Source organism: Borostomias antarcticus (assembly GCF_949987555.1).
Source record: "Borostomias antarcticus genome assembly, chromosome: 16".
In the NCBI taxonomy this organism is placed as follows: Eukaryota; Metazoa; Chordata; class Actinopteri; order Stomiiformes; family Stomiidae; genus Borostomias; species Borostomias antarcticus.
In genome coordinates, this window is record NC_140249.1 from 17,924,865 (window position 1) to 17,938,686 (window position 13,822).

Consider the following 13,822-nt stretch of genomic DNA (forward strand, 5'->3'; position numbering starts at 1 on the left):
AAGAACACGACCTAACACGAAACTAGAAAGGTATCAAGACGATCAAGACCGAGGACCAAGCTAGCACTTGAACTTTGTTACTATTTCAAAGGTAGCTAGTTCTCAATCTATGATAATTGGGAAAGGAAAACACAGTAAACAGTTTTCATAATTTCCAAAAAATATATTTTATTCCTCATTAATAAACAAAATTAAATGTTGTTAAACCATTGATGCTTGAGTGGCTATGTGCCATATTTTGGGAATGTGGTGAATGTGTAAACTAAACTGGAACTAAGCAATGTAAATAAGCAGGAGTAAAGTGCAGTCTGTACACCTATCAGACGTGTCTTACTGCTACAAGATTGTTGCGAACAATTATTTTTAATAAAAAGGAACATGCTGATATACCAAGAAAACTACAAGTTTCACACTGTAAGTCCTAACTGTGTCACAGTTAATATAAAAATAGAATTTGTGGGACAAAGCTGGAAAATAGCAGATGTCTGATATCCTATGAAGCTGCCAGCTTTTTTCTTGCCTTAAAATAATAATAATAATCACAACAACAATAATAATAATAATAATAATAACCACCTACTGTCCAAATACTGGATCCCAGTTATCATTTAATACAACTGCAGATTTTGGTCATAGTCATGAAGAAGTACAAATGCCAACTTGTCCAGGACCAACAACAAATTACTCATAACACTTCATGATGCATCACTTCACCACAAATTAGCATAAGATCTATTAGCATTAATGGCAGTCATCATAAAGTCTAAGTGTCAAACAGCATCCCATTGTTAATTAAGTATTTAGGATGTTTTAAATAAGGTATATACAAGGGCTATGGTTCTCATATAACTGAGAGTGAAAAAATGCATATACATCATTTGTAATTCTCACTGGGCATAGGATATCATAGAAGAATGGATAGGGGGAAATCTGAGATAATTTCAGTTGTCACATTCTTGAAAATAGAAGTCTTCTTTGTCTCGGTCTTAATGGCACTAAGGGGAAAACAGCCTAATGTAAACCTACAAGTGTCCAGATGTGAATTAAGAGCCATTCCTCAAGAGCTCCTCAGTTCTGGATCCTGGAGACAATATAGTAAAGCAGAAAGAAGACCAGCACCAGTCCCACTGACATGTAACATAAAATCTTGCGGTTGTCTCTGCCAGATCGCACCATAGTGGAGAACCTCTTAACACTGCCAGTCAACAATCCTGTAGCACTTAGAAAATTTGAATCCTTGAGAGGGGGAGAGAAAATATATTTAAAAGGTGCATACAAACTTGATGAAGACCTACCCCACCCAAGCACACCAAAAAATGCATGATCAACCTTATCTTAATCAACAAGAGATCTTTTTAAAGGATGTATGTTTATAGTCTCACAAACTGCAGTCAGAATATCCCAACCCATTCACAATAGTTACCATGCCATCCAAATATGAATTCTGTTCCTCGGCCTCTTTGTCGATGTCAAAGGCAAGCTTTCGGAGGGGATAAGAAACAGATTTTGTTCACAATTGTAATTCTATACCACACTCTTTGTATTAGAGTTCACCCCTGACAAACGTGAGCTGGCTTTCGAGGCAGCAGCATAGCTAAGAATATAACTTATCTAACTTATTGTCATTATGACCACCACATACCGATTTCAATCTTGAGACTTTGTTGGATAAGTTGTCAGCCAGAAGCTTGTTCTCAGCATCCAGCATATCGTCCACTGCGCCATGTCCTGTAAAAAAAAATATACATGGATAACATATTGTAGGCAATATAGTCAGTGTGACGGGACAGCCACTACTCTTTTTTGATTTCAGGGTCAATACATTCAATCAGCTTGAACATGTCAAAATATTTTAAACCTTCAGAGTCGGTGGACGATAGTGGTCATTTTTTGGTTTCACCTGCGTCCTCTTGGACCGTTAAAGGTGCAGTATGCGGTTACGATTCTCATTACATCCTGACAGAGATCAATAAATTATTATAGTAGCTCATTTATTACAATAAATCTGTAATCTGTGGAAATCGCAGGACTGCAATAAGTGTGTCCAATCATTTTGAGCTGCCAACTTGAAATGATTGGACGGTTTACCTGCCTGTCAACCGGCCTACCTGCCTAGCGAGTGTCATTTGTAAGTTACGGTATAAAGTCAATCCACTATTTTCTCGAAAAAACAACACAACTGACTCAAGATACTTGTCCACATGATAAAGTAGATGCTTAAAGTCCCAAAAATGACAACTTATTTTCAACCAAAAAGGAAGTTACGGTCTTTTGGCTTTGTAGGGCAGTATATCAGTACTTCTAAATCTGAGGCCTTGGTTCTCAGCAGGAAACCGGTGGTCTGTCCACTCCGAGTAGGAAATGAGTCCTTACCCCAAGTGAAGGAGTTCAAGTATCTGGGGGACTTGTTCACGAGTGAGGGAACCATGGAGAGGAAGTTTGGCCGGAGAATCGGAGCAGCTGGTGCGGTTCTGCAGTCGCTTTACCGCACTGTTGTGACGAAAAGAGAGCTGAGCCAAAAGGCAAAGCTCTCGATCTACCGGTCTATCTTCATCCCCACCCTCAGCTATGGTCATGAAGGATGGGTCAAGACCGAAAGAACGAGATCACGGATAAAAGCGGCCGAAATGAAGGTGGCTGGGGTCTCCCTGAGAGATCGGGTGAGAAGTTCAGTCATCCGGGAGAGACTCGGAGTAGAGCCGCTGCTCCTTTGCATCGAAAGGAGCCAGTTGAGGTGGTTCGGGCATCTAGTGAGGATGCCTCCTGGGCGCCTCCCTAGGGAGGTGTTCCAGGCGTGTCCGGCTGGGAGGAGGCGGGACTCCATCTCCGATGTCTGGGGCCCCCTGCTGGAACTGCTGCCTCCGCGACCCGACCCCGGATAAGCGGATGAAGATGGATGGATGGAGGGCAGTATAGATAAATAAATAATCCAGGGGTGAGATATAGGCCTCCTGTCATCTGCATTTACATTTGCATTTACATGTGTGGTAGATGTCTACACTAGATATGATAACAGATACAGTACATTAGTTAGTCATTCAAGTGCCAGATGGCTTGAGGGAAGAAGCTCTTCCTGAATCTCTCTGTGTTCGCCATGTGTGTGCGGTACCTTTTCCCTGACTGAAGCAGAGAGAACAGTCAATTGCCTGGGTGGCTGGGGTCTTTCAGGATTCTGTTGGCCTTGAGGTGGGGGAGTGGCTCCCTTAAGCTATGGTACGTTCAGCTAACCTAACCGTACCACTCCTTGTAGAGCCTTGCGATCCAGTGTATTGCTGTTCCCGTAGTGTCTGGCGTGTTTTCCTCACCAGTGTATAAGTGTATCTGTGTCTGTTACGCTCGAGATTTTAAAGACGCAACGCTACTAGTCCTGTACGACTTAATGAGGAGTCGCAGCTTCAGGAGGGTCACAGATCACCATTCATTGATTGATAATTTATTGCTCCTTTGGGAAATTCATCATTTTGCCATACAGCCAATGTCAGACAGACAGACAACGAAAACTGCAATCAATACTAGTAACGTTAGCTAGCTAATTTAGCTACTACTAGACTAATTGCGAGCTCACGCACGCACGCGCGCACTATGGACTGGCCATCATCAGACTAGACAACTTAATATGATCCGTCGAACTCGGGTAGACGACTCTTGTAGCTGGCTAACAAGCTCTTGCTTACTACCACAGTCGACTTCCCGAGTTCGACAGGTCATATATTTCGAGAAACTGTCCAGTATAAATTGTTTATTCTGACATATGTGTAAAAATGTGGTTGCTAGTTGATAATAAGCATTTACATAAACTTAATTGAATACGTGTCACTTTCTTACCTCGATTCCAGTCGGCCATCTTGGTTGTTGATACTGATGACGTATGTACTGATACGGAAAGTCGGCGAGACCAACCTACATCCTTATTTCGCTTTTTGCTTATGTGTATTGTGCTGAGGATAGCGCGAGCGACAAAAACGTTGTTTTTGTAGGGCATCTAGTGATTTCTTATTACGCAGGAAAAAATCGCACTTTATTTTATTAAGGCAAGTAATATAGAGTACGTCTATGATATTGTACAAAATGTTATATTATGAATATTAGAACGCAGATAACCTTGTCCATCCTCTGCCAGTGCACTCGAGCGCATTTTGGTCTGTGCACCTGTTAGATAGAACGAGACTCTGGCTAGAATGTCAATATCCAATATTCGTCTTAATTTCTTTTTCGGCACAATTGCCCAAATTAAGATAACCATGACTTTTTATTGGATAACTACGGCTGGCATTACTGCTTGTGCGGTGCATAAAGGCCTACAGTTGTTTACTTATTGATTAGGTTACTTGATTGCCTTGTATCTACAAATATAACATGACAATGCTTTTCTGATTGTAGATATTTAACCACTGACAGCTTGTAAGCCTCGAGCAAGCTTGCAGTTCTGTATTATAATATGTGTAATCCGATGCATCCGATGCAATCTGATCCCTATCCATGCAGCCTCCAGCTGTTGGAACCCTGCCAGTTAAAGTTGTTGGCCTTGTATTTATTTTTCAGAGAATTGCCTCAGTGAATTCTACATCACCAGCAACATGCTGGCCAGGAAAGGTCTGGTGCCAGACGGGTTCTTGCTGACCCGCCTGGCAGAGAATGCCAACCAGCCCAACAGGTTCAGAGCCAAGTCCCAGCGTGCACGTTTTATCACCAAGAGTGGATCTTGCAATGTGGCCCACAAGAACATCCGGGAGCAGGTATCTATTGTATCATCTTGTCAGGCACAGGTATACTAGTATGCCTGTTGTGTGACTGGATTGAGATACAGGTTGGTGGTTTGTCTGAGGGGGTGGGGGTGTGGTGGGGGTAGCCAAGCCAAACCAAACATCTCTCTAGGCCTTGGTGGGTCATCAGCTGGGGACCACCAGTCATGACTGATATAGGCTGCATAAGTGAACTATACTAGCACATACTTACTTACATACTTATCTGAGTATGACTCTGTCGTCTCTTTCAGGGCAGATTTCTTCAGGATGTTTTCACCACCATGGTGGACTTGAAATGGCAGCATTCGCTCCTGATCTTCACCTCAGCGTTCCTCTGCTCGTGGATGCTCTTCGCCATGGTGTGGTGGCTCATGGCCTTCGCCCACGGTGACCTGGAGTCCCGCGACCCCAACGGGCCACCTGGGCCTGTCCCCTGCGTCACCGCCATCCACTCCTTCACCTCCGCCTTCCTCTTCTCCATCGAAGTGCAGGTGAGGTGTACGTTTAAAAATAATGTTAAATAAACATGTCAGACAAAATAAGATACTTATTGCGACTGTTTAATAGGCTAGATTTTCTTCGCCCCTCTGTACTACTTTAACTGAGATGATGGAATCTTTCTCTAAGGTGACAATAGGTTTTGGGGGGCGAATGGTGACAGAGGAGTGTCCGCTGGCCATCACCGTGCTGATCATCCAGAACATTCTGGGGCTGATCATCAACGCTGTGATGCTAGGCTGTGTCTTCATGAAGACGGCCCAGGCCAACCGGCGTGCCGAGACCCTCATCTTCTCCAGGAACGCCGTGATCGCTCCGCGCAATGGCCGGCCCACCTTCATGTTCCGTCTGGGAGACCTGAGGAAGAGCATGATCATCACTGCCACTGTACAACTCCAGGTAACCATCTTATAGATGCAATACAAACTAGATGTTGTCTTTAAGGGAAATTCTGTCATTTCAACAGCTTTGCAGATTCAGATGCAAATCTTTATTTGTGTACAATCACAGTGAAATGTTGCTCCGTGATGTGCTCAATTACAGATTACAGAGGTTACACATACAGTATACAATTTACAAATTGCACAATAAAATTACACATCTCATATCAGTCCTATTTACTCAGCTCTCCGTAAAGTTTAGTGATTGATTTGTGACTAGATCATAATTTACTGAAAAAGAAGGACTACTGTAGGACAGCATTCCAAATTGCCGTATGGATGTTTCAGGCAACATGCCCTTCTTCAATGTGTGAATTGACTGTGTCATAACGAGGTTAATTATAGATATCCACAACTGGCACTGGTCTATCCCAGCAGGGGGAGCAACAATAACTGTAGGTTGCTCAAACATGAAACAATGTATACAAAATAAAATAAAATAAATGGTTTCGCTTCCTAAACAAATAAACAAATGGAATCTCATTCAACCCATTGTCGAGGGAGTGTATCCAATATACCTCCCTCTGAAGAATGAGTCTGTTTCCACCTGTCTGTGGCCCATCCATGTAATGTTGTTCACTCAAGCTGTTGTTATAGACTAAACATCTAGCCACTTATAATAATAATAATTATAAGAATACATATATATAATAAACTTTATTTGTATAGCACCTTTCATACAAATAAATGCAGCTCAAAGTGCTTTACAACAGAGAGAATGCATGCACGGAGTGCTTCACATAAAAATAGACATAAAATAAACCAAAACAGGAAAATAAGATGTAAGATAGAACACATGTAGCATACAATAAAAGATAAGGTGATGGTCAAGAGATGTCTTGTTGTTTGAAAACATCAGGTCCCGTCCTCTGTTCCAGCCCAACCCGAGGGCTAATCACCACGACAGTGAAGTCAGAGTGAAATATAAGCAGAAAACTCATAAAATAAGCAAATAAAACACGGAGAGTTGTAAGCAAATAAAATGTTCACAATAAAAAGGGGGTTTCTAAGTGCGAAGCAGCGCTAAGCAGCAGCAGACAACACACCCTTCCCCCTTCAGCATGATTCATCACCTTGATTATGGATAGAGCACTTAAATCAAATCAAATCAAACTGTATTTGTATAGCGCATTTCATACACAGAGGCAACACAATTCGCTTTACAGAAAGCAATGCGAGGGTGGGCATAGGTCCCACCCCTAAATATTCCAGAGGGAAGCAAAAAAAACAGTTTCACCCGGGGGCCGGAAAGTGAGCTATAAAAATTGTTCCCTGACCTCTCTCAAAGAGACGATCAAGCAAGCTCCTGGAAAATGTTAGTCTATTGGCTAAGAACATATACAGAGCAGTAAACATGGGCTAGTTACTTCATAAGAGAGACATGACTAACAGGAGAGTGCACAAATAGTTACAGAGAAGTTGCCTACATGGTAGGTAGTCTCTAATATGATACTTACTGTACTGTATGTTCACGGATCCTTCTTCTGTTTTCCCAACATAATATAAATGACACAGGCATTTTAAGAGGTAAACCACATATCTAGTGTTCTTATTGTTTATACTGTAGATCATTTATGTCAGAAGTCATCATGCAGAACCACCTGAGAGACATGAAGCCGTAGCAAGCCCCTGTCTGCCTCTGTCGGCAGGTGATCCGCAGGACAGTCACTGCCGAGGGAGAGGTCATCCCCGTGTGCCAGCTGGACATCCAGGTGGAGAACCCCCTGCGGAGCAACGGCATCTTCCTGCTGTCCCCACTCATCATCAGCCACACCATAGAGAGAGGCAGCCCTCTCTACGATCTCTCCTCCAGCACCCTGGCCACCGAGGACCTGGAGATCATCGTTATCCTGGAAGGTGGGTTGAGATACACTTACACATGCACACGTGTGTCTCTCTCGGACACACACACACACACACACACAAACACACACACACACATTATTCAGCCATACAAGCTGATCTTGAATTTGTCTTACATCATGTCCCCCCTAGGTCAAGGTCAACATGTGAAGGAATGTACAGAATTTTACGGGAGATAGCGAACGCGCGTTTGTTTTGTTGATGGCAGGTGTCGTGGAAACCACAGGCATCACCATGCAGGCGCGTACATCCTACATACCTGAGGAGATCCTCTGGGGTCAGCGTTTCGTCTCCATCATGACAGAGGAGGACGGACGGTATTCGGTGGACTATTCCAAGTTCGGCAACACCGTCCCCGTGCGCATGCCGTCCCTCAGTGCGAAGGAGCTGGACCAGACCAGGGGAATCCAGGAGGGGGGTCCGTCAGAGGGCCAGCTACAGGGCTGGGGATTGGTCAGAGCTGGCAGGGGAGGGTTCCGGAGAGGGGGCAGGGCATGTGATAGCTCCACCTCCCAACCGTGGTATGCACAGCAGGCAGAGAAAGAGCAGGACGAGAACCTGCGGGAGAGGAACGGGCAGAAGAAAACGGTGCAGCTGGAAGTGATAGGCCGAGATACTGAAGAGAAAGATTTAAACTGTTACATGTGACCTGTTACAGTGCACAGTAATTCCCGTTTTATGTGGTTTACTTGTCGTTCTTTGCTGTGTGAAAGTGTGACTTTTGTTGTCATTGTTATTTTTGACACTAACAGTTTAGTTATGAGCAAGCACAGTGTGTATTCACTTTCATACTGTAGAACCTACTGTACTTTACAGAGAATTAAAGTATGCTTTATGAACTCCAAAGTGATAGTGACATGTGACATGATGCTTTGTGCTGCATTTTGAAAGTTCTTTGTTGTTTGGGTAGGTTGGTATGTCCTCTCCTCCCAGGAGTATAAGCTCAGGGCAGATGGAATCAGGCCCCGGGCCTTTCCCTGGCTTTACATGCTGGAGGGCAGCAGTGAACTCCTCCGGTGTGAATTCACCAAAGATGTTACAGCTGCTAGGCGTTGTGGCCTTCCAGAGGTCAGGCACTTGTTTTGCCATGAGACGTGACGATTCACGGTCTTTGCCCTCGTATGTCCCACTTTTCACAAATTGTGATGCGATTTTTTTTGCAGAGATGGGACAGTGAAGGGGGAGTGTCTGGACCTACCAGTGAGGTTGTTAAGGATGCTCCATGCCTTGCGGCTGGAGTGTGAGAAGTCGATGGATTTAATGGTCTCCTCCCAGCGCTCTTGCCTCCTTCAGCTGAGTCCAGACAGCAGGGCTGAAGCAAGTCTGTCTGACTCAGCTCCTGGGGGGGCCCGGAGGAAGGCACAGTAGAGACTCTCGCACTCGGCATCCCAGCACGGTTTGTAGCTGATGCAACGTCCAATTTTGAAAGTTGTCTTTCTTTTCAAACTTTTCCACAGGTATGAGCAGTGTCTGTGTCTGCCACATGGAAAAACAAACTTGTTTATACATTTATTGGATCATCACTCATCAGATCATCGATGAATCCTGACTTTCTACTTTGTCTTTCTCATACCCAAAGATGGGAAATTATTAAGAAATGGGTTTCAACAGCAAATTGTACTTATTTTCATTGTCGAGATCCTTAAAATTGTCTGCACCACACATTTGTGATCATATCACACACATTAGGAATTGGAGTTCGGCTCAGAGTGCTGACATTTAATGCCTCCACACTGATTGTTTGTGGGGAAAAACACTTCACATTCCTCAGAAGTCAGAGCACATTTTTTGGCTTTAATGAAACATACACCAATAATATCAACAAGGCCATACAAGTATGAGTGTACGTATGAGTCTAGTCTATGTTAATAAAATACTAACCAATCGTGACTAATAAAACAAGAAATTACAATACAGCATACTGAACAAAAACACACTGGTGGCACATTTAGGTTATGATCAACATAAATTACGTGAAAATAGCAAACGAAAATTGTCATTGTTAATAACAAAGCTATATCACACCTCAACCATCCACATTTCCTGTTGTATAGGCTGGTCAGTTACCATGCATGTCCAGTCCTGTGACGCCTAGAGCGAGCACCACCAGAGCGCTAGGAGTGACCCCATCAACGTCAAAACAGACCCTTGTGAGGTAACAGCGGCGCCACCGTTGCACATGTTGCTGCTGCAGCACCTGTACGTGAATCCCGAGATGGCGGGGAACATCTGCGTCAGCCGAGAATTGTCACAGTCTGTGTATCTGATGCACTGGCGAATTGTTTTCCCTCCTGTGTAGACCAGAATACAACCATTAGTACTGAAGCTGTGTGAGTAAAATTTACCTTGAATCTTTCACATGGCATACATGAAAAGTGTCCAGTCATGAAATATCTAGTCATGTAATTTTTGGCCCAGATCAGTTGAGATGACACACCTCTTTCACTCAGAGACAAACACGAGTCTTCATAAGTGCACTCTTGAACGTTTTCACAGCGGCCAGTATAATCAGAACACTTGTAGCACCGAAGGCCAGAGCCTGTAAAAGAAACATTAATGATTGATTGATTGATTGATTGATTGATTGATTGATTTAATTTATTTGAAAGAATGTTAAAATACATGGTGCTTTATCCCATTTGGCCAACAATACATCCATTAAAACCATTCTGACTAATCATTTCAATCAGTACTCCAACCTTCTGGTAATTTAATAATAACAAACAATGAAATAATTCATATTAAATATCCCTGTTTTTTTTCATGCAACACAAATGCTGGAAACAATCATAAATAGCTGATAACTGTCATCTTTAGTGACTCATTTTGCATCATTACAAAAACCCGCTAACAGTAGCCTCTTTGTTATCCCACAGTCACGTTACATTCCAGTAGCTGTCCAGTACCATGCAATGTTCTCCAGCAAGTGTAGGTCTACTCACCCAAACTGAGAGCCCCAAAAAAGACCACCAAGTATAGTCCAAACGAACTCTTCATTTTTGCTGCCTTGCAAGTTCCCCTGTAAAAGAACACAGAACATGTCCTTTGAGTTGCAAAGACAGTAGGAAAAAACAACCAAAGTTGACCCCAAGGTTTGTATACAATATAATCAAAACCAAAAAAGCAGCAATCCTCACCCCTATTCAATAGATTCCTGTTGAGCTTTCTCCAAGTTCACCCTGCAGTGACAGACATAAGCCAGACTGAACTGTCAGATGTGAAAACGTCTTTGTCTGGTTGCCCTACAATGACTCCCTGTCAGACTCAACTCCACCTCCCTCTGCCCCCTGTGAGTTTACAACAATACTTGGCCTGCCTCGCTAGGGCCATCTTTCTGCACATGACGAACTTATTCCAGAAACAGGTCCACATACAGTGTAACACACAAAGTGCAATAACTCATAGGTGACCTACAGGTATAGTGTGCATTGCATTATTTTGAAGCTTACCATGTCACACTACTGTTGCTCTTGGATGTTGTTGGCCAATCGTCAGGTATCTTGCCTGTGTTAACTCTTATCACATCCTGTATGCAACTATTACATCATTGTGTATGCAACTCTATCACATCCTTGTGCATGTAACTATCACATCCTTGTGCATGTAACTCTATCACATCCTTGTGCATGTAACTCTATCACATCCTTGTGCATGCAACTCTATCACATCCTTGTGCATGTAACTATCACATCCTTGTGCATGTAACTCTATCACATCCTTGTGCATGTAACTCTATCACATCCTTGTGCATGTAACTCTATCACATTTGTCTCTAGACTAGCACAACTCCCCACGCCTGTCACCTGGCAATTCTTATTCTGTTGGCCTCAGAAAATCCAAAAAGTGACCACACCTAATCCGAGTGGCCCCCACATCCACACTGCTCACTACTGTTCTACTGAGCATTAAAGTAACTGACAGGATTTTTCACATTATAAAAATGTGAAGCGACAGCCCACATTCGTAGGCTCTGCAAAAAATCTGATCTTCATATTACAGATCTTACAAACAAGATCAATACTTTCAATAATTGTGACAGCTCAGTATTAGACTTCGAAGACTTTCATGTCCTAAAGGAGGGAATTTGTTGTACAGCACACATTAAAAACATACATAGACACATAAAAACACAAACAAAAACAAACAAAAATCATCCATAGCAGCCATCAGAAATATGATCACAGTTCAGGCAAAGTGCATGTCAATAGTATCCTGTAGTTAACACCCCTAATCCAAGCAATCCTCATCCTCATCCTCATCTAGTCTAAGTATCCCCAGAATTCCTCATAGCTACCACATCTTGTTTAATTGAACTATTGCCATGGGAATAAATTTGTTTTTTGCTTGGTTGGCTCTGAGCAGAATACTCGGTTGGTATTGCCTGGGTAAAATTGGATGGGGATCTACCAGTCACCAACGATGACACACTGATTAGGCTATTCAGATATCTTTTCAGCAGGGCCAGCTGGTGGTGACAAAAGGCATACTGTGTGCCAGAGTCCATCTGTGTTGGTTGGCTGATATCTATCTAAGAGTCCAGTTTGACCTCTGTATGGGGCTCTTGTGCAAACATTTGTAATGGTATTCATAGATATCATATATTTTAGCTGGTGACAGTTTTGCATTAGAAATAGTTTCCAATCCCGGGGGACTTAAATAGACTAACAATACAGCGACTTCATGCAACTAACAATAGAATAGTTAATAGAGTTTAATAGAACAAGTTTAATAGAACAAGTGTCTGCGCCACCTGCAAACTGTCAAGACAGATGTATATGATCTGGAGAATACAGACCCTGGTTCATACATTCTAGTAACTATGTACCCGTCATAGTTGTTCTGCGTGCTCTATGCATGCCCGTCACTAATTCCTTATAAAGGCTATTGCTATACATTATTACATTTTTTTTAAATGCAGTAAATAAAATGAATTTACTCATATAATAGGCTATTTGAAACAACTCCTCTTCCTTAATAGTCTAACAGCGTCTCTCCTGGTTGAAAGTTGAGGAGAAGCTGACAGCACTCCTAGTTTTTCTTAGAATCAGACTCAGAATACATTTATTGCCATTGTAAGCAAGTTTTAAGGGGAGACACTGTAAAATGGTGTTTTTTCTTCCAAACTTCAATTTTCAGATTTTTCGATATTCTTCTACTATAACATGTAGGCCTATACTATCACTACATTAACAGAGAAATTGCGAGACTTGATTGAAAACTGCTATTTGAAGACATTTAGCTAACAGGCTACATCAGGTGTGGGATTGGAAACAAGGTAAGTATTTAGGTATTTTTAGGGTGATATGACATGCCCACAGTTGCATTTTTAGTGCCTTGTCCCCTTCATGTGGCCATGCTTACAAACTTGTATATCAGCTTGTGATAAAACTGATATGTCAGCGTTAGTTTGCAAGCTAACGTTAGCTTTCAACTCATTCAGACATTTAAGACAGATTAGCCTGACTAGCTAACTGTTCTTTGTGTCTCTACGGGATTTTGTTTAGGCTTGTTATGTAGGTAGGCCTATATGACGATATCTATAGGTTAATGAGGCAAATCATCTGCCCGGCAGATGGGCCGCCAGAGGGCGTTGTCGGCAGGGCACGTCTTGAACGGTCACAGGCAAGTGCAGACAGAGATTTCCCCATCTAGATGTCTTTCCCCTTCATTTTACACACGTTGTTTTGACCAAATCATTCAATTCAAATGCAGAAATATTAAATGGATTTGGGAAAAGATAGATAGATAGATAGATGGATAGATAGATAGATAGATAGATAGATAACTATACATATACGATACATAGATTTAAATAACTATGTGCCAAAGACATACATCATGGGTGGGGGACAACATGTTCACTGTGCACTTGTTTAACAATGAGTGAACAGATAAGCCTCAACAAAGACCATTTGATTTCTCTCCCGGCAGGCCCAGTACAAGGCCCCGGATCCGCCCTCTAGTTAACGTGTTAGTTCTTCAGCCTAGCGGGTTTGTCCAGCTCCAGTTTCTTGAAGGATTTTAGGCTGTTGTCAAGAAGATTCAGAGCAGGATACAAATTAAACACCTAACCCTTTTACACTCCAATAAGTTATCCCACTCCTCCTAATAGGAATGGAACATAATCTAATTTTGTTTTTAATTGCAGGTAATGTGCTTTATTGAAATTCAGCAAAAGGGCATCAAGCTAAGCGAATGTGTAAAAATATGAAAAATGAAAATGAAATTGTTACCTCAGCTGCTTGTCTTTTTCGTTGTCAAATGCATCAGATAACA

At 42.4% G+C, this 13,822-nt stretch overlaps 2 protein-coding genes across 2 annotated transcripts; one reads left to right on the top strand and one right to left on the bottom strand.

The window, feature by feature from the left end:
- Positions 1–256: 256 nt before the first annotated feature.
- Positions 257–3,855, bottom strand: bet1l (Bet1 golgi vesicular membrane trafficking protein-like). Its single transcript, XM_084451179.1, has 4 exons — positions 3,826–3,855; positions 1,643–1,728; positions 1,424–1,480; positions 257–1,236 (listed from the first exon to the last, which is right to left on the bottom strand). The coding sequence occupies exons 1-4, from the start codon at positions 3,842–3,844 to the stop codon at positions 1,069–1,071; spliced, it is 330 nt and encodes a 109-aa protein (XP_084307305.1). The 5' UTR covers positions 3,845–3,855; the 3' UTR covers positions 257–1,068.
- A 722-nt stretch (positions 3,856–4,577) lies between these two features.
- On the top strand, positions 4,578–8,194 carry kcnj11l (potassium inwardly rectifying channel subfamily J member 11, like; the record flags this gene model as incomplete). The annotated part of the gene is made up of 5 exons (XM_084451339.1): positions 4,578–4,736; positions 4,997–5,236; positions 5,373–5,642; positions 7,333–7,540; positions 7,755–8,194. 5 exons carry the CDS (start codon positions 4,578–4,580, stop codon positions 8,192–8,194), a joined length of 1,317 nt encoding a protein of 438 aa, XP_084307465.1.
- Positions 8,195–13,822: the final 5,628 nt, after the last annotated feature.

Bases quoted from the DNA above. Each gene is read 5' to 3' on its own strand.
- bet1l (XM_084451179.1), bottom strand. The intron at 1,481-1,642 runs GTATGTGGTGGT...CCCCTCCGAAAG, and splicing joins AAGTCTCAAGATTGAAATCG to CTTGCCTTTGACATCGACAA. The intron at 1,237-1,423 runs GTAACTATTGTG...CCCCCTCTCAAG, and splicing joins ATTCATATTTGGATGGCATG to GATTCAAATTTTCTAAGTGC.